The sequence below is a fragment of the Anser anser genome (assembly GCF_964211835.1).
Source record: "Anser anser genome assembly, chromosome: 3".
NCBI lineage: Eukaryota > Metazoa > Chordata > Aves > Anseriformes > Anatidae > Anser > Anser anser.
Genome location: NC_139722.1, coordinates 38,799,126 through 38,818,626, shown reverse-complemented (window position 1 = coordinate 38,818,626; position 19,501 = coordinate 38,799,126). Strand labels below are relative to the sequence as shown.

At 40.9% G+C, this 19,501-nt stretch overlaps 1 protein-coding gene across 2 annotated transcripts in view; it reads left to right on the top strand.

The window, feature by feature from the left end:
* Positions 1-9,218: 9,218 nt before the first annotated feature.
* LOC310896252 (uncharacterized protein) overlaps positions 9,219-19,501 on the top strand; it is a 96,895-nt gene continuing 86,612 nt past the window's right edge. For both annotated transcript variants that reach the window (XM_083828302.1, XM_083828303.1), the window contains exons 1-2: positions 9,219-9,789; positions 12,706-12,841. In XM_083828302.1, the coding sequence (XP_083684428.1) occupies positions 9,695-9,789; positions 12,706-12,841 (231 nt within the window). In that variant the 5' untranslated portion in view covers positions 9,219-9,694. The remainder of the gene's footprint in view (positions 9,790-12,705; positions 12,842-19,501) is intronic.

Below are 19,501 nucleotides of genomic sequence, written 5' to 3'. Positions count from 1 at the left end.
CAAGCTCTCTTTCAGATATGAAGCAGAAAGAGTAAACTTCAAGTTAAGGGCATAATTTATTGCATGCTTCTCGAGAGTCTGTGCCCCATGCCATGAACACTTGTGCTTCAGGCCAGTCTGCTGACTCCTGTGTTATGCTGACAGATCATGAAAACAATACAGGTGAGAAATGGCTGTGTTTTGCATACTTATTTTTCAGCCAGATGAGCTCTTAGGTGCATTGCTGCCTCAATGCTTGTGTTGGCACAAGGGAGAGGAGAACTGAGAGTGGAGAAAAGAGGTTGATGCTGGGCAAGGGCAGGGTCTGGGTAGGCCACCTTTTAGCATTCGGCTGTGGTCAACACAAAATGAGGATTTATCAATGTGATGCAGAACTTGAATTTAGGAATACTGATCTCAGCTTATATTAGAATGTAAACATGTCCTTTGAAACTATTTTCTGTCTCCCCTCTCTGTTTCTGTTCAACCTACTTATACTGGCAATTTCAGATGTCTGTGTTATGATACATCCCCTGTGTCCTAGTTGTCCTTTCCCCTCTGTTTCCAGTCTGTCATGCATGTTTTTATGAGGTACAACCATATTGAGAACTTGGAAATACATGTATCTCACCATTCTTGCCTTACTATTGCTCTAAGTCATTTCTCGTTGCTTTTGCACATTATCTGCCATTCCATCCATACCTCTTAAAATTCTTTTCCATTCTCTGCAAAAATTTCTTCTTGAGTTACTCTTCTGCAGATTCTTTCTGTGATATCAACCTATGTCTCCCGTTGATTCTAAGAGGACCTGAGGTTATTCAGAACTTTTGAAAACATCAGGAAATTTTAAAGTAGATACTTGAAAATGGATTTAAGTCAAGGTGAGAAAAACTTGTTGAAGCTCATTTAATGAACAACTCGGCACAGTGGTCACTATCTCCACCTCGGTGTCCTGTCACAAACTCAAAGGGCTATTGCATAAAGAATGAGAGCTGTGGTGTGATAGAATTTATCCCTGTGCAGTAATTCTCAGTTTAATTGTGTCCCTGTCTCTAAAACGATGCAAAGTATATTCCCAGGAATTATGTTCCTGAGAAATAGCGGCAGCACAAAATGGCATGTAGCTCTATGCTGCGCTGCAGAGAGTGACCCTTTGAAATAAAATGAATGTTCTCTGACATTCTTTCTCTCTTCATTGTAGCTTAACTGGCATCAATACAAAGGTTTACATCTGTATTAAAGATGTTGGTGATTGCTGAATGCATGATACATGGATGGCCATTATCATCTGCAGAGAGTTAGTGTACTATGCATATAATCAATCAGTTTCTGTTCTTGTCAGGAGCTGGCCAGCTTGTTACAGCCCGTATCACATTAACCCTTGCAGTGAAGTGATAGAAAGCAGAAATATTGTGGAACATACCATGAGCCCCAAGTAGTGAGTGAGCCAGCCTACCTGCTTCTTGCTTGCCAATCCCATAGGTATGTAGATTCATTAGACACCAGCCCAGCTAGCCACTCTTGTCTAGTCTGAGCCTATTTCTGACCAATGAGAGAGTTCATTTCCTGCTTAGAATTGGGCTGATACCCAACTTCTACACAGATTGGTACTGGCTGAAGCCTCCAAGATGGGTTTGAAAACTAGATCTGGCCAGGAAAGCAACTGCCATCATCTGACATGCTGAGATTTGCCTTTTGCAAGGTGGACAAGAGGGAAAAGCCTGTGAGTTTGGAGGTGCTGAGCAGGAGGCAGGAGGTTCCTGACTCTGGTGCTGTACTGCACACTGTGCCCAGACCGAGGGCAGAATTTGGATTGCAGACCATGGTCCCAGGCCTCTGTTGTTTTATCCAATGGCAAATCATTGAATTAAAGTACAAAACACAATTGACAGCATGGCCTGAAAGGCCAGGTTTGTAATGTGCACATTCCAGGAAAATGAGCTAGTAAAATAATAGAAGAAATAATGCACTTGCTGGAAGAGATAAATAACTCTAATAAAGCCAGTTCAGCTGCAAGATATATAGATTTAAGGACATTTATTGGCTGTATTTAAAGGAAATCAGATAATCTATCTGGCCTCATAATCTAGGAAAAGCCTTGATCCCTGGCTTTGCTGCTCTACTGATGCTTTATGGCCATGATGTTGGCTTAACTGGCCATAACAAGCATGGGGTGAGAGAGAGAGCTTCAACAACAGCTGGAGAGAGATTAGCTATCTGGAAATCAGTCATTTAGCCATGACCTTTTCAAGGAACAGGAAAAAAACACAAAGAACCTCATGTTTCAACCGTTGTGGCAGAGTTAGGTTAGCATGACTGTGGCTTTCTATGCTCAAGTAATTGCTAATTTCCACGATGACTCTCAGGCTTTACAGGATGCTGAAGTTGCACTGAGGGACAGCCCAGCCCACATCTGAGAAGTCCAAAGATGTCCTCAGACGTGTGCTCCTACCTTTTGAAATGATTGTGCTGAGATCTGAAACCCTACAAACAGCCGGGGAACATCTTAAAATAGCCTGAGTGTTTGTAGTGAGATGATGACATCTTTGAAACTGAGTCAGGCTTTGAAATAGACAGTAGCAAAACTGAAGCTTCTGGAAATGCAGTCCCAGACCCTGGCACAGATAAATGCTCTTCACCCTGCATTGGTTTACAATCGTTGGCATAATTTTGGAGTCACTGGAATTTCAAGAATAAGAAATTCTTCTAATCTAAACAAGTAAAATAACACTATAAATAACATTTAATCTTCATTGTGACTAAATTAAGTGAAGCAAGAAGTTATTAAACATATTTCAATTCATTGCTATAGCTTCTCTTAAATTTTATGTGAAGCAGGAAGCTGCAGTTGAAAGCAGTAGAAGACAAAAGTCTCTGACTGAGCCAAGGATGTGGCACAGCTGGGAAAAATAGTAAATATAAATCTCAGGCAAGATACTGTTAGCAGAGGCATTAAAAAAAAAAAAAAAAAAAAAAAGAGATTTTCTGTGTGGTACTGATATGACCTTAGCTGAATTCTTACACTATTTTATCTGCCTGTTTTCAAAAAACCCCAAACAATTCAAACTGGAACAGGTGCAGGACATGATGACTAGACAACCAATGGAAGAGGAACCTGGTTTGAGGAGAGCAGACTCAAAAAAAATGGTATTTAGCCTTACTGATAAAGGTTGAGAAGGGATGTGAAAAGCTTTTATAAATACATTTTGTGGGTTATGAGAATGACAGTAAACATGAGTGGGTGTCTAACTCTGGAAGGCAAGCACAGCTCAAAACTGATACAGCTACATTTAGGCTGTATCTATAGCATCTATATCACTGAAGTACCAAAACTGTGGTTATTTTGTTCTTTTTCTTTCAGGGCTAATGCCTAGCCATAACCAGGGTCAAATCTTCACCAATTGGGAACGAGACCAAAAAAAAAAATAAAACCAAACCAACCAACCAACCAACCAACAACAAAAAACAACAAATCAGCCAGCCAACCAACCAAAAAAAAAAAACAACAACCAAACAGGAAACAGAAGGAGAAGAATTAAGTCAGGAGGAGATCTGATGAAAGATGGAAGGACATGGTGTGAGCATTGGGAAGGAGGACACTGAGGGGCGAGGTGGGGGGCACTGAGTGCCCAGGGCACTGGTGGGTGCTGCCTGGTGTGCTGGGCTCTGCTCAGAAATGCGAGCAGAGGAGGGAGTGGACATGTCGCCCTCTGCCCTCTGTGCTTCTGGGACCCTCCTTGCTATCACGTATCCTCCTCCTGGGGACATAGGAGGCCAGCTTGACCAGGTCCAGGAGGATACTGTTGAGGAGAGGTCCCATGACTTGGTGGAAACCACCTCCTAGTAGGGCCCCCAGGGGAGAAAAAGTAAGATTTAAGTTGGGACCTTTCTATACAGGTATACTTTCTTAAATAAAATGCTCAGAGGAAAAATAACTCTTCTTCCAGTCAGCAATGTGACTGCTACAATCTGAAGCCTTGTTTTGCCTCACTGATTAACTATGTATATGGTTCGTTAGAAACCTGCTGAGTAGCATTACCCTGCAATTATATCTTTGAGAAAACTAAGTCTCTTTTTGTATATATATGTATTTCCTAATCTTTTCTAGAGAAGTATGTCAAAAAGCTTCACGTTTTGTATCAAAGTCCAATCGCAGTAATGAGGCTGAGCAGGGCTGGTTGTAATGACAGCTGCCTGTGTGATATTTACATTCAGCAGGGTTCGTGCACAGGGTTCTTTTAACCTAAAAGTGGAAAAATGCTTCTCGGATTAATGTTTTTACAAGTCGGTATTCCATTCACTGTGCAGAGATGGATGAGAGAAAAGACAGTCTTGATGATGTTATGTGCCAGAATCTGTCTTGTAAAGACATCTTTCAAACACTTGGCGTTGCAAAGCTTTTAATGTCTCTAAGAATCAGATAAGAATAGAGAGAAACTGAGGACATTGCAGCAAGAGCCAAATGCAAAATTGCTGAGGTTACTTCAGTAGGAGTGGAAAAGAAATGATTTCCCATTTTCTTTGGGAAACTTCATAGTTCACAACAGATTCATACTGGAAGCATAATTCCAACAGCATTCCTCAAAGATGTTTTATAATTACCCTTTTATCTTTCCTTCCCAGCTCTACAGCTATTTCCAGTCCCTGTGAATTTACTGGAAAAATGAATGCTGCTACAGCTACAGCAGCTTACATGTCCTGAGGATCTCTTGTAGTTTTCTCACCAAAGTTTCTTTAGATTCCAATTGATATGAAATAATTTATTGCTGTGATATGACAAAATAACATATATTTAATATGCAAGTAAATACATCATTGCTGTTGTTGGATGACCTTCTGGAAATAGTATGAGACACTGGAGAGACTCTGGTTTATCCCTGTTTTACCTGAACTGCTTTTTCAAGCCCTAATCATTAAAAAACTTGTTGTATATCCCTGGGAAGGCAAAATTACATGTAGAATAACCCAGAGTGAAAGTGATAATTTTAAATGAGCTTTTAGCTACCAATTATTCAAAAAGGAAAGCTAAGAAAGCCAGTCAGAACTCTCCAAACCCAACCCTTGTTTAAACTTTTGCATTTTAACTGCCCAAGGAAAAAGCTCATCGATACCGTGAAAATAAAATAATGCTCAGAGTATAAGGTTCAGTACCATGACTCAGTTTCGGAAATGATTTAGATGTAGCCACCTTTGCTAACTACAGTGCAGAAACTTGTATTCAGTCCTGAAAGAAGGCAGTTCTCGGAAGGGCAAGAAAGATAGCAGCAGTAATAGCAGAGCAAAAGGACAGGGCAGTGCGTCCCCTCTCTCTCACTGTGCCCTAAATCAGCTAATTGTGCCGCAGCACTTCAGACTCCTGCATCTTAAGGGCTTCTAGTTCTGCAGTTTCTCTGGGAACATTTTTCTAACTCTTCTCTGCCTGTCTTTACTATTGGAAGGGTTTTCATTTCTGTATTTGCCTTACTGTCATTCTCTTCCTGTCCTAACACTCCCAGAGATGGAGAACAGATTTGCTTTCCCCTCTGCCTTTTACCTGTTTGAACACTTACTTGTATGAGTAACAGTGACTAAAGGTAAATTACAGCCTCTTGCTCTGCATCTTTTACACCCAGTAAAAGTGCTGTTAAGGCGCTCAGGTAGCTTCAGCTATCATGTGGAGTAGACATTGAGGAAGACAGCACCAGGAAGACTTTCTTTACAAGCATATAAGCTGAGTGACATACAGTGTGGTAACAGTTGGGGCTGACTACAGGAACTGACACTGGGAAGCACGGAGCACCTCAGGAAAAATGGCTGTAATGATGTCTGCTGGGACAGCAAGTTTCATGGGGCTGTCTTAAGTCTGCAGTCTCTAATGAATGTTTCTCTGACATTAACGTAAATAGTACTAATCTGCACTGACCAGAGGTCACACCAGTTATGGAATAGCGCTCCTCCTGAGTTGGAAGTTCAGTGTTTTCTCTACCCTGTTTTGCTCATTGTCTCTTTCAACACTGCCCTTTTTACAATAGAACTTCTGGACAAGTGTTGAAGCATATTTTGTCTCCATTTTCTTTTATAGTGTTGCAATTATATAAAACATATGCGTTTTGATATTAGTTAAATACAAAGCTTATAATTTTATAATGCTGCAAAGCCCTTTCTTCCAAGAAATAATGACCAAGCAATGCATCTAAAAGAAGTACTTTGGTGTCAGAAAGTCTTGTTGGCTTTGATTCATTTTTATATGGTTTGTCTGGCCCTATTAAAAAGACTGTCCTCCTTTTGGCTGGGATTTGTCTCACCTGAATTTAAGTGTTCGACATACAAATTCAACAAAGGGTTTAGTCTGGGCTGCCTCTAGCACTTGGACAGGCACTGCCATGATTCATCTTGCTTGTTCAAAGCAGCAGGTCTAGGGTGAGATGTCCCACCATCGGAAGCACTTCCCTCCCTCCTTTCACCACACCTACGATTTAAGATGAGCTTTGAATGAGTATTTCACTTCTGAATAATCACCTTGAGATGTCTGAATGAATCTGCAGTGTTCAGATTACGGTAATTTTAACTCCAAGATGTTCAAATGCTGTGATGTATTTAGTGTTAGCTATGGCTAGGCCTATGTTAAGTAACTAGCTTTAATAATGATGCTCTCCATAATTAATATTTTACTTACTGGTGTTGCAGGTTTCATTACTTGCTCATGAGAAACCAGTGTTTCTTTTCTCTTGCTCAACAGTCTGTGTCGATAGGCCATTTAGAAGTATTTGCTTAGCTTGTATTAGTTATGGTATCTCTTGGACGCCATTCGCTTGAGATAAATAAAATGTGGGCAGTTTACACAGATTAAAAACATGTGATTTGAAACAAACATGCATTTAAGGAAAGGAAACATTTGGAACTTGTTAGCTTTGTGAGCATTTCTTGCAAATAGATGTAATTCTAATGGTCCTGAGGATCTATGCAAGGAAAAGAAGGGCTTTGTCTTCCTTGACCTCTGAAGCAGAATGATGGCAAGTATTGGGACTTAATTTGTTGGAAAACAAGTGATCTCATGGTTTAAATGACTTTGTCAGTGAGTGCAGTAAGAATTATGAAGATGCAAATCACAGGGTATGAAAGAAATTTGGTTCCACATCGTTTCGTTATCATGAGTGTTTTCAGTAATGCGTTTACTCTAGCATTCTCTATGCTGATGTACAGTAACATCTGTTAGTCAGAGAAGTCCAATTTTTAATAATTGTCTTGACAAGGCACAAAAAGATCAAGTAGCTTGCTCAAGGTCACACAGAGAGTGAGATTTAGTTTGTGTTTGCAAAGAAATATTGCCTGGATCCCAGCCTTTTTTTTTTTTTTTTAAGCTGGCAGAGCTCATTCTCCTTAATATTTAGAACTTGTTCCATATAACACATGATTAAAGCACTTACCGCTACAGCTTCGAGAGATGCTGTTATTTGAGTTGGAACCTAAAGCACTTCTATTCAGAGTGCCAATTAAAGATATGAGATAGAAAAGTAAACAATGCATAATTTGGTAATATATAGCTCTAATCATATGGAAAAGCTAAACTTGCAGAGGATAGTGCAGCTGCTAGCAGCATAATAACTAATGTGCAGTATTTTAATCCAGCGTTTTCACATTTCTTTCATTCAACCTGGAACAGAAAAAAAGCCTGTTCTTACGTATCTGTTATTTAACACACCGAGCTGGTGATGTTTAAAATATGATACTTCTCATTTCTTAAATTTGCTCTTTACTTATAGAAGGATGTTTCACTTTGAGGTCTTTTGGTAATTAAAATAAATGTTCTCTTAAAGGAAAGTTTTGGGATTTTTTTTTTTTTTTAAGTAGAATCTTAAAAATGTGATAGAATCTTCCATGGGAATAATAATAATTTCAGTCTTCTAATGAAAATTTAGGCATGTGACACTGCAGAATCTAAAACTTGTTGGGTGTTCATTCCCATTGCAAGTCCTTTGGCAAGATCACTGCTCAGGGGTCCAGCAGGTTGAAACAAATTTGTAACATCTGTGGTCACTTCAGAAAAGCCTTAGAATGGTGGTTGTAGTTCAGATTAAGGGTCCCTTTTACCATCTCCCAGCCCCAACAGTGGCCGAAAGCAGATGCTAGGACTGAGCAAGAGCAGGACAAGCCCGTGTTGGTACAGCCCCAACACCTCTGTACTCTCCCAGCTCCCCTGTCAGCTCAGGAGCTATTCTATTTTGTGATCTTCAGTGGTTGTCTCCAGTGAGTATGTGGCACACCTTCCCTTGTGATGATGCATGCAGACCTCATCTGCAACACCGCTTGGCAAGGAGCTGCACAAGTTTAGTGGCTGCCACCACCTCCACCTTCATGCTGAATGTGGCTCTTCCTTGCTTCGCGTGATGGCTCCTGGCTCTGCGTAGTGGAAGAGACTGTGCGTAGTTGATCCTGTCATCATGTTACGCAGAATTATAGAGTCACCAAAAGTTTTCGGGATAAATGGTCCTAGCCTAGCCTGCAAATCTCTGCAATGATGCCCAATTTTCTTCAGGGTGTATTTCAAAATGTTATTTACAGTCTTATCCCGGAGATAATTTCATGCTTTCTGGCTTGCACTGTTTTCAGTGTTTCACAACCCAGCTTTCCACCCTTCAGGTCTGTCTAGAGTTATTTCCATTTGGAAGCCCTACAACACACTGGAGTTTTCTGCCTATGCAGTAATCTCTAGGCTATGTCAGCAGGAAGATTCCATTTGAATTATATTTGATTAACTGATTTTCATTGTTTTAGTGTCCATAATTTAATCTTATGTTGAATCTCCTTAATTAAAAGGAAGTATGCTATGAATATAAAAACTTGGGTCCTCAAATATTACAGTGACAGGACTGGAAAAGTGTAGATATTTTTAGTAAGCTACTATTCCAAATACAAACAATTGTAGTTCCTTGCTGTATTTCTGTGCGCCGTATCAATTCCTGTTCCCTGCAATTGGAGCAGATACATCTGAAAAATTAAATTATAGTGGAAGTTCCAATAACAAAGAATCTATTATAGTCATAAATCTTATCATGTGTGAATCACTTATTTCCTCAATATTCAGCTTTGTGACATTTCAGGCTGTGGGGAGGAATTTGGCTCCAGTGCCAAATAAGTTGGCAGAAACAGCCCCTAAGTGACCTTGGACATTCATCGTTGCATTGTGTCTGGGCACCAGGCTGACTGATGTGCTTCTCCATGAGTAGAAGCAGAGAGCACTGTTACAGGATGGGGCATGTAGGAGAGGTTGAGTGAGAGAGGGGTGGCTTAATCCAGCGCTGCCGCTGAAGAGATGCTTGTAGATGTGTAAATGTGACCTTGGCATTGCAGAACATGCGTTTATAAATGTTCAAAAATGTTGCCTGCTTAACTTTATCCATTTGTACACTTGGATGCTGAAGAAAAAATGGAAAAGGACTGGGAATACTGTGTAAGAGCCTCTTACATCAGAAAGGAAGAGAAGGGAAGAAGGTAGGTTGATAAGTAAGTGCTGCTGGGGAAGGTGATTGGCTCAAGCAGTGCAATGCAAGATGACTCTTGTCCAGAACTCTCCTGAGATGGTCAGCTGGCCAAAAAGAAAATTGTACTTTGTTGTTTGAAAATGCGTTGTGCTTTTGGTAACAAATAGTACTGCCAATCTGAAGTGTTCCAAAATTGTGAATCAGGCTCCAGAAATCACAAGATTAAGAGGAAAAGGAGAATTTTTAGAAACAGTATGCAGCTGAAGCTCTTCGTTTCCTGTTTTTCAAATCTTTACTGTGCATTACGGACATATTTTCAGCTTTCTTCCACATCCTTGAGGAATAACAGGTACCCTTAAAAATTGAGATTTTCTTCATATAACATGACTTGAAGAACTTGGGCTTTGTGGAAACTACTGGATATCAGAAACCTTGATAATACATTCAAAAGGTTTAACAATAATGAATAAAAGAAAACAGAAAGGCCTCAGAAAGATTATACTGCCTGTCTTAGTGAGTTGACTCACATTGTTACTGAAATTAAAGTGAGGCTAGCCAGATGAGAAGAGATTGCAAAGATTTTATTGATTAACCTTTTGCAGGGAATATACATCTCATTTTTCCTGGTAAAACAGAACAGGCTCCAAAGGCTGAAACGTGGTGATTTTGAAAACGCTCAAAGGAGAATCAATGACAGGATTTATGGCATTCCTAAAAATGCAGAAAATAACAAAAATGTGGGAATGTTGCCTCTGTCACTTACACAATACTTGCATTTTAATAGTATTATATAAAGAACTTATAGGGTAGGAGCACGAAATTCCCCAGATCCAGCTAAGATACATAGTTTTCTGTTTCCAGAATTATCAAACTCAGCAATATTTCTTACAGACAGCCTGGCAGAACAATGAAGAGCTGTATAAGGATAAAATTATCTATTTTGATGACAATTACTACCCTGAAGTTCAGAAAATTTGGAGGCACATTGGAGCTAAGCAAAACCAGCTTAGGAAAAGGGGTAAGGTCCTTCATTTCATAATCCTCACAACTAAGATGGGTATTATTCTATAAGAACAAAAGGTTCTGGAGAAGTATTGCCAACACTTGACAGTTCAGGCATTGTAATCCTTGAAACAGAAGCAGCAGAAAGATTAAACATCCCATTAGACTTCTTAAAGCAAATTCACCTGTATTTTGCAAAAAGGCAGGATGCTTGAGGTACCTCAGGACTGCAGAAAGGGAGAAACAGAAAGAAATGAAATACAAAGTCTGGATACTCCACTGTGTCTGAGGAACAAAAAAAGGACACCCAGAAGAGGATGTATAAAGCTGCTTTTTTCTAGGATACAGTGTTTCTGCATCCAGACCCTTGGAGGAACTTCCAGCAAACTTCAGGCTGTTTGGGGTTATGCATTATCTGGCAATAGACTCAAGGGACCACTCAAGCAGCTGGGGATCACCTCAGAGAAATACTGTCTCCTGGGGAAGCAGTAAGAAGAAGGGGAGATTCTTAACCCAAATTCTCATTTTCTAGTGAGTACAAGAGCACTTCTTTATAGCCATGCTATTTCCTTGCAGGCTGGCTATGTTGGGCTTAAAAGCAAAATTTATGGGTCATGGAGCCATACTGAAAATGTGGGCAAAAAGCTTTACAAACATGATGTTCTTCATTGTGCTACCACAGCAGGTTTAATAGCCAGATGTTAGGGAGGAGTATTATGGATAGTAGGAAGGGAAATAACTGACAGGGTGAAGGTATTAAAAAGACAAGGCTGTATTTTGGGTAGGATGTGCAAGGAGCTACTGATAGAAGGGGAAAGAGGCAAAGGAAAATAGGGGGTGGATAAATCAACCCCAGCTATTTCAGATTTGCTGTCTTCTTCCCCCTTTAGTTCTTATTTTGAAAAACAAAGGAGAAAACATCAGCAAAAAAATGTAAAATATATTGCAACATTCTGAGCTGTTTCCTTTTCCCATATTCTTTTACTACAAAGCAAAACTTGTTCAGGGAACTTTCTGGGAAGGTAATTCTTTGCCTACTTTACTGTCAAAAATAGTAGTTGCAGCTCTCAGCCTACTAATCTCTCTGAAGCCAGAGAGATTTTCTGCCCAAATGAATTTTAGCTCATGAACAAGTGATTTAAGTTACTTGTTGATCCTAGCTGAGAGTTTTCACCAGGTCTGGATGGCTCCATATCTGGAAAAAAACCCATAGCCCTTCCGTCCTTCATGTGGGAAAGCAGTTGTGGTGCTTTATGTCCTTTAAATTAGTTTATTTTGGGGAATGTTAATATGAATATATAGATTTGTAGAAGATTTTGTGACTCAATAATGAAACACAAGTATTGATCATTAAAAAGAGTGAACTTAAATCTTTGTAGGGCTATGGTGAAAGAAGCTGTGGATAGTATTCGCATACAAACAATTTAAAGGGCTGAACATCATAGAGCAGCTACAAGATTAAGTGCTGATTAACCTCTCCAGGTGTGGACTTCTAAAACTCAGATGCCAGGAAAGAGGAAAAATGCATGAGATTTAGGCAGCAGGTTGTGGGCTAAAACTTCTGAAAATCCTCAGCCATGCTGTAACTATTTACAGTGGTATGAATGCCAAATTAGCCATGCACTGAGCTTAAGACACAGCCAAGCAGCCATAGGGACTTTAGGGCTGAATAGATTCGGCTTTGTTCAAATATAGCTAATACAAGCAACACATCTGTTGATGGTTAAGGAAGCCTCAATGTGGCTGGAAGACAATATATTGTAAATTGTATGAGCAAATTATTGTTGGCTCTGTCTGTTACTATGACAGTAATGGTGTGTAAAATATGAAGCTATATCCAAGGTCAGGATGGACGGTATCTCACTAAGATACTAAGGTTTAACTTTCAGTGTCATTCTGTCCAAATATAAATTCATGCTTACTGCATTGCTTAATGTGGCACAGTTTAGGTCTCTGAAGACAGAACAGAAAATCATGCTGTGTTTAATTCTCAGTTGATTTATTTGAAGATAAGAATAGATGCAAGTAGCCCTGTATAGACAACAGTTTCATATGGAATATTTACCCCTGCTCTGTATGATCTTGACATAACAGTGCAAAATGTACAGAGGCATTCTGCTTATGTGAATTTAATAGATGACATAACTTATTGATGCTAAGATTCACTTGTATCTGAACTGTCAGAAATATGAGATCATCCTTCTTTCTTACTTAAGTTGACCTTTTCCTCTAGAAACTATTTTAATCATAATTTCCATTACAGTTCTGCTTTAGGCATTATGTACATGCACAAAAAAGAACATCTCAAAAGAAGTATTCTCATCTCCTTTCCAAACCTGAAAACACCACATATCCTGGGACATGTCAGGTGGAAAAGTAAAGAAAGAAGTGGGAACGAGGTAAGCTGGCAACTGGTTGTGAACACTGTAATAAGTAACAGTCTTAGCACCCCAGCTGAGAATTGTCAAGCATACTTGACCTAACTTGCTCCATAAATTATTGACCTTACTTTGGAAGATATGCTCAGTTGCTTTTAATTTCACTACCACAGCCTAACAGTTGTTTCAGTTTATTTTCAACTGTAATATGTTTGGTAACACATCCAAGGAAACCAAAGCAGAAGGGTGAAAGCTTGAACAACTTGATCACATAAACATGTTTTCATTTTGAAGCTATTATTTATGGAAATCCAGGGAATATTTTGGGTGCCATATTCACCCTTCATGGGACTTCCTTGAAGGTCACAGAGTTGCATGAGAAGGGGATGAATTTGGCAGTAGTTCTGTGCAGGGACTTTCATTGCAGGCTCTGGTTAACCTCCTTCCTCAGAAGGGGTACACAAATAAAGACAACAACAGCAACAAACACCAACAAAGAGTCTAATAAAACACTCCCTATAAGGAGGAACTGTTGTGTTATATACGTTCAAGGCAGCCTCCTTCAGTCTCACCTTGGGAGGAGCTCAGTACTGAGATGAGATTTGACCAGATAGTGAAAAACAGCTTGTAAAGAAGACTGGGATCCTTTGGAGCAGAAGATACTAGAAGTAGCTCAAATTGGAAATTGCTGAATCTTGTATCTGAATTCTAGAATGATGATTTAAAACAATCTACACAAACCCATTCCTGGAGTAACCTGAGTAACTTTGGAGCAGCTTTGCCAGCACTGAGCGCACAAAGACTAAGCCAGGGCCTGAAAAATGAGGAGTTCACAGTATGATTGTGGGGATTACTACCTGGTTCTTTCATGTAGCTTTACAATAATTAATTTTCCAGGTAGAGTATCCTAGTGACTTTGTCAAAAAGCTGCATTTTTAGTTTAGCAAAGCGTAGGATCCACTCTCCTTGAGGGGGGCTAGCAGTCCTACAGGACTCCATGGCAGATACTGTCCACCATCCGCTTTTTTAGCCTCAGAGCAATACCTTGGATAGTTAAGCTCTTCCATACCCAATTAAATGCCGAAGGCCTGCATGAACCCAGCCTTACGCTCACTGCTTGTCAAGGCTCGCCCTTTCTTTGTGGTCTCAAAAGGGGTTTCTAATGTCTTTTCTCACTTTGGACTTCAAGCTCATGTGCAAACTTGCTACAATCTGTCGTTTATGCTTATTTTCCCCCTTCTTCTACTTTCTGCTGTCTTTGTCTGGCTGCTCCCTCTCTTTCATCCCTTGCCCCCACACTTCTCTCGATCTCCTCCTGCAGGTGAATGCCCTTTTTCCTGAGGTGCCAAGGCAGGATGTTAGAAAAGGCTTTTAGTTTCCTTCTGTTCCTCTGATCCACTGGCACCTGTAGTCCCTGTGGGCCAAAATGGTAAGCACCAGAGCTGGGCTCTAATCTGTTCTTTTAGTGCCGTTTATGCTATTTTACCCTAAACTAGAAGCCCTAATGGACAGGGTATAAAACACTTCTCTGTAGTATTTTCTGTGGGCTTCCCAGTATGGTCCCTGTTACCAATCTAATCTTCACCTGCCTGACAGTCCTGTGCACAGCATAGAGAGCACTGGTGAACCAGTGTTCCTAAGGGTGGTCCCATCTTCTCTTCACAAAGGGAAAATGTCCCTCTCTTCACCTTTGTAGCTCTGCCCTGTCAGCAGCTTCTGCTCTTTGCTTGGATTTGGCTCAAACAACCTCAGTCTCCAGGTGGTTTGTCCAGCCCAGTGATGGAATCACCAGGCAGGCTAGGGCATGTGTGACATACTGAGCGGTATCTCAAGAGGTAGCAAATATGGGCTTGTTTATTCAAAGGAAATGAAATACAAGATAATGAATAAAATTCATTGGTTTTCGCTTACGAAAATATGCCTGGTAAGATTTATTTGAAGACTAGATCTTTGTCTGTGTTGTTGTTTAAAAAAGCGCATGGATGCCAGAGTTCCAGGTATTTTTTTAGGATAAGTTCATGAATTCTTCAGATGCGTCTTTGAAGCTTTTCCCAAACTTTTGAAAGCATAAGTAATAAAATTGGGTGGGTTCGGTGCCTCAGATGGAATCTCCTAGACGTAAAATCCATCTACTAAGGTGTTTCATATTTTCTAAAAGCCAAAACCGTGCAAACTGCAGCCCAAACTACGAGGTGCTTGTTAAGTGTAGGCAGAAAACAGTGTCAAATGTTCTTTAGGCTGCCTTTCATAATCACTTGTTGGCTCCACTCCTGCAGGACCTCCTACAAGGAGGTCTTGGCCATGTTCTAAAATAATACATTTATCCATAGGCAGCAAAGACTACAGCTGCAGCCTGCTGTTTGTGTGAGATTTAGACACAAATGGAAAGGTCTTTTAACTTCTCTGAATTCCTCATTAAACTGCTGGTGTGATTTTCTGCAGCCACCTCAGCTGAGAGTAGCAGTCCAACAAAGAAGTGCTGGATGAGACTGGCATCGTATACTTCTCTATGAAATATGGAAAACCAGGAATAAACTGGAATCCCCCAGAAAGAAAAAGCTGAAAAAGTGTTTTCAAGCTGCTGTGCTGCAGGGACTTTTGCGGAGGGGGCTCTCCAGCAAGGGGCCGATGGTGAGAAGTTCATGGAAAAACTGTACCCTCAAAACACTGCATGTTTTGTGGAAGCTGTTGACTTAAAAATATATATATATACATAAAACAAAATTGTTTGTATTGAAGTCTTATTCCCTAGATGGGCTTTCCCCTCTTCAGATCTCTGTTTCCCCCATTCGGATCTCTGGGAGCTCAGAGAACATAGGATAGGAATGTCAGGGCTGGATATCTATGAGTATGATTACGAACAGGTTTATTTGTCCAAGGAATAATGAAAACCAATGGCCTGAAACTGAAACCAGACAAAGTCATGTTGGAAATAAGACACAAGTCTTTAACAGGGGAAAGATTAGCCTTTGGAAAATAACTGCTGTGGGGAGCGTTAGTGTCTCCATCTCTGGACATCTTCAAACGAGAAGAGAGCCCTGGCACTAGGGCTGTGTGCTGTCTGGCACTGCCGGCCTCAGCAGAGCCCAGTGCAGGCACCTCAGCCAAGCACAACCTCCTGGACCCAGCACAGGAGTGCCTGGGTGCGATTTAGAGCAGGTCAGGCTATGTCATCAGTTGTGAAACTATTTGAGAGTGTCCAGAGGAGGGCCACTAAGATGGTGAAGGGCCTAGAGGGGAAGACGTACGAGGAATGGCTGAGGTCACTTGGCCTGTTCAGCCTGGAAAAGAGGAGGCTGAGGGAAGGCCTCATCACAGCCTACAGCTTCCTCATGAGGGGGAGTGGAGGGGCAGGTGCTGATCTATTCTCTTTAGTGACCGGCGATAGGACCCGAGGGAATGGTGTCAAGCTGCAACAAGGGAAGTTCAGGCTGGATATCAGGAAGAGGTTTTTCACTGAGAGGGTTGTTGCGCACTGGAACAGGATCCTCAGGGACGTAGTCATGGCACCAAGCCTGTCAGAGTTTAAGAAGTATCTGGCCTGTGCTCTTAGTTGTATGGTCTGATTTTTTGGGTAACCCTGTGTGGTGCCAGGAGTTGGACTCGATGATCCTTATGGGTCCCTTCCAACTTGGGATATTCTATGAGTCTATGATTCTATGATCAGTTGAAGTGCATCCTCCTAGCCTTCCGAACGTGGGATGCTTCGTAAGGAAAGTAAGAGCATTGAACTTCAGTCCAACTTGAGACTGACAGGCTTACCGCTATGACATGGTTGCTTTCACTAGATGTGTAATGGCATAGTTAAAAGGTGTAGGAAATAGTTTTATTTACAGTCTGCTAAGGTGTGTGAGCTTTTGAAAGCAGTTTCTCAAGGTTAGCATGTACCCGGTTTAAAGACATTTCCTAAAACAAATATAGTTAGTTTTGTCATATTTTTTAACACTACAGCATGACAGATTTGCTACCTGTTCTTGTGAAGAGATGGTCCATTGACTAAACAAAGAAACTATGGATCTGCTGTCCATAGGTGTGCTGTGCAGTGCCCTGCAACACGTTCGGTCCTACTGAAATGGATGGGACTGGATGTCTAGTATTAATGATGAGGAAGGTTTCAGAGTCAGACTGGCAGTGAATATTTGTTGCTCACACATGACCAGAAGCATTTTACATTTGAAATATACTGCCTGTTTTCAAATGCTTAAAATCCAAAAGATCCAAGTTGCCAAAAAATCCAAAAGATCCAAAGTGCCATTGTCACAGTGATTATTCTGAGACAAACTTGGGGGGGCTCTGAAGAGGCCAGAATTGTGTGTGGGGTGAGTGACAGCTGAAGAGTCATCCCTGCTACTGGAGAAGATAATTAGGGAGATAATGGGTGAGATGAGTGGTGAGGCCCTGGCACAGGTTGCCCAGAGAAGCTGTGGATGCCCCATCCCTGGAAGTGTTCAAGGCCAGGCTGGATGGGGCTTTGGGCAACCTGATCTAGTGGGTGGCATCCCTGCCTATGGCAGGGGGATTGCAACTGCATGATCTTTAAGGTCCCTTCCAACCCAAACCATTCTGTGATTCTATGATCGTTAGGAAAAACAACCACTTATGTATTGAAAGCAACTGGAACGAGAAAGCAGTTTTTGTCCTAACATCCCTTGAAAAGAAATGTGTGGCCATAACACTGTCTTGGAGGTGAAATCTAGAAGTGTGCTTGGTCTTATTTATTGGTACATTGAGTCTTTGCAACCACTTCATTGCTCAAAAGTTGTCAGTGCTGGCACTTAAGAGCATGGAAATATCATTTCTTCTGCCAGTGCTGATAGTGCTATTTAGAGCTATAATGTTAAGAATATCTGGGATACTGCTGATGCTTTTAAAGTGGCAGTCACAGCCAGTATTGCATGAGGTGATGATGGCTTTGTATCTGAAAATTTTTATTAGATGGATTGTTGCATTTTAAAACCCTACAATTTCCATATGTACTTGCAGAAATATTTTGCTATATAAAGTGTTTTTTTAGGGATAAAGTCATCTGGTGTTCCCCTGACCATGGAAGGGCCATGAGAGTTAAATGGCCTAATAAAGATTTTAGAGTCAAAATGATAATTTTAATGTAGAATTGGGAAGTGAATTGTGGTGAGGAGTATTTCTCTTAGTGTGGACAGGTAGATACTGAGCCTGAAAACTTTGTGCTGCTAAGGAAACATTATTTGTGGAGGAAATAGAGAAAACCAGCAGTGGTTATCCACTTCAGAAAACAAATGAAAGAAAGTGTTGTATATAGCAAATTGTCCATGTGCAGCAAATAACTGAAAGGGAAGAGATCTGCAAGACTTCACTTGGCCTTGGTATATTGGTGTCCCAGAAGAAGTGAAATCTGCCTGGGAAATTGTGGTAGAACACCTATGTGAAGGGGTGACTGTTGGTGTGGGTTCAGTAGATGCACCAGTCGGGAAGGAAGGAGAATTCAGCCACGCAGCTGAGGACATTACTGAAGGAGGCTTTGGAAGACAAAGGTTGTAATCAAACTGTACCACTAAAAGGCACTGTGTAGGAGTTGAAGTGTAGGTGTAGAATTGAAGGAATAGGAGTTAAAGTGCTCTGTGTGGCTCAATGTCTGCTGGCATAATTATATTGCACCTTCTTGTTCAGATTCAGTAGCATAAAGCATTCATCACATCCTAGTCTATAATACTGTAGAGAGCTTCTCTGCTTTGGTAAGCATTTACGACAGGTTGTCCTAGAGGCTGAGCACATTTCAGCAGTGGATGGAGCGGTCCCTGTGTACATTGGCTATGTATCAGTTTAAGTTTGCAAAATGCTTTGGAATCCTTTGGGGCAAAAGGCCATGCAATGTAGGGCCATTATCATGTTTGCTAAGAAAGCTGGATTTGGTGCCAAAAATGACAAAATCTCCTTTAAGCTTTGAAAGTCTATAGCTAGAATCCACATTAAAATAGTGCAGGAACAAGGCAAAATGGGACTGACTGGTAATTTTATTGTTGCTTTGGCTCTGTCTCTTCCTGATGTAGGCAATGTTGATCCTATTCCTTTTCACCTTCTTCCTCTGGGTTCTCCAAAGTCCGTGGCTATAATCATGGGGTGGACTTGGCAGCGGTGTGTAGGACCTGGAATGTGTTTTTCCAGCAGCCGTGTCTGGATTTGTGGCTGACTTCTTTGGCTGACGCCACCGCTGGCCCTGCTGGCAGACAGATCTTCTTGGGGGCTGTTTTGGGTTCACAGTGCTGTCAGCTCACTTTGTGTTCTGCCCTGGATGCCATTTTCCTTGAATCACACTTTTTTTTTTTTTTTTTTGGAAGACTGCATTTGTGGACAAAATTCCTCATATGAAAACACATGATATGGCAAAAATCTTTCCATATTTCAGGGCTCTTGTAAATGTTTCCGTGTGAACCAAGAGTAAATTCACACATTTGCTCAGAAAAGTAACTCCTGCTGCAGACGTGGTCATTTCCAAATAAAACTGTTTGGCTGGGGAATTCTGTGGGAATTTCTGTCTCTTGTATTGTGGTGAATCCCAATTCCCATGACAAAAAACGCCCTGTAGTGCCCTTCACTGAAATAACACCTCGATCTGCAAAGGTATTTAGGTGACTAACCATTATGTAGATGCCTCATTTCCACTGACTCACACGAAGTGCACTAACTACTTTTAAGGCTGTGGGC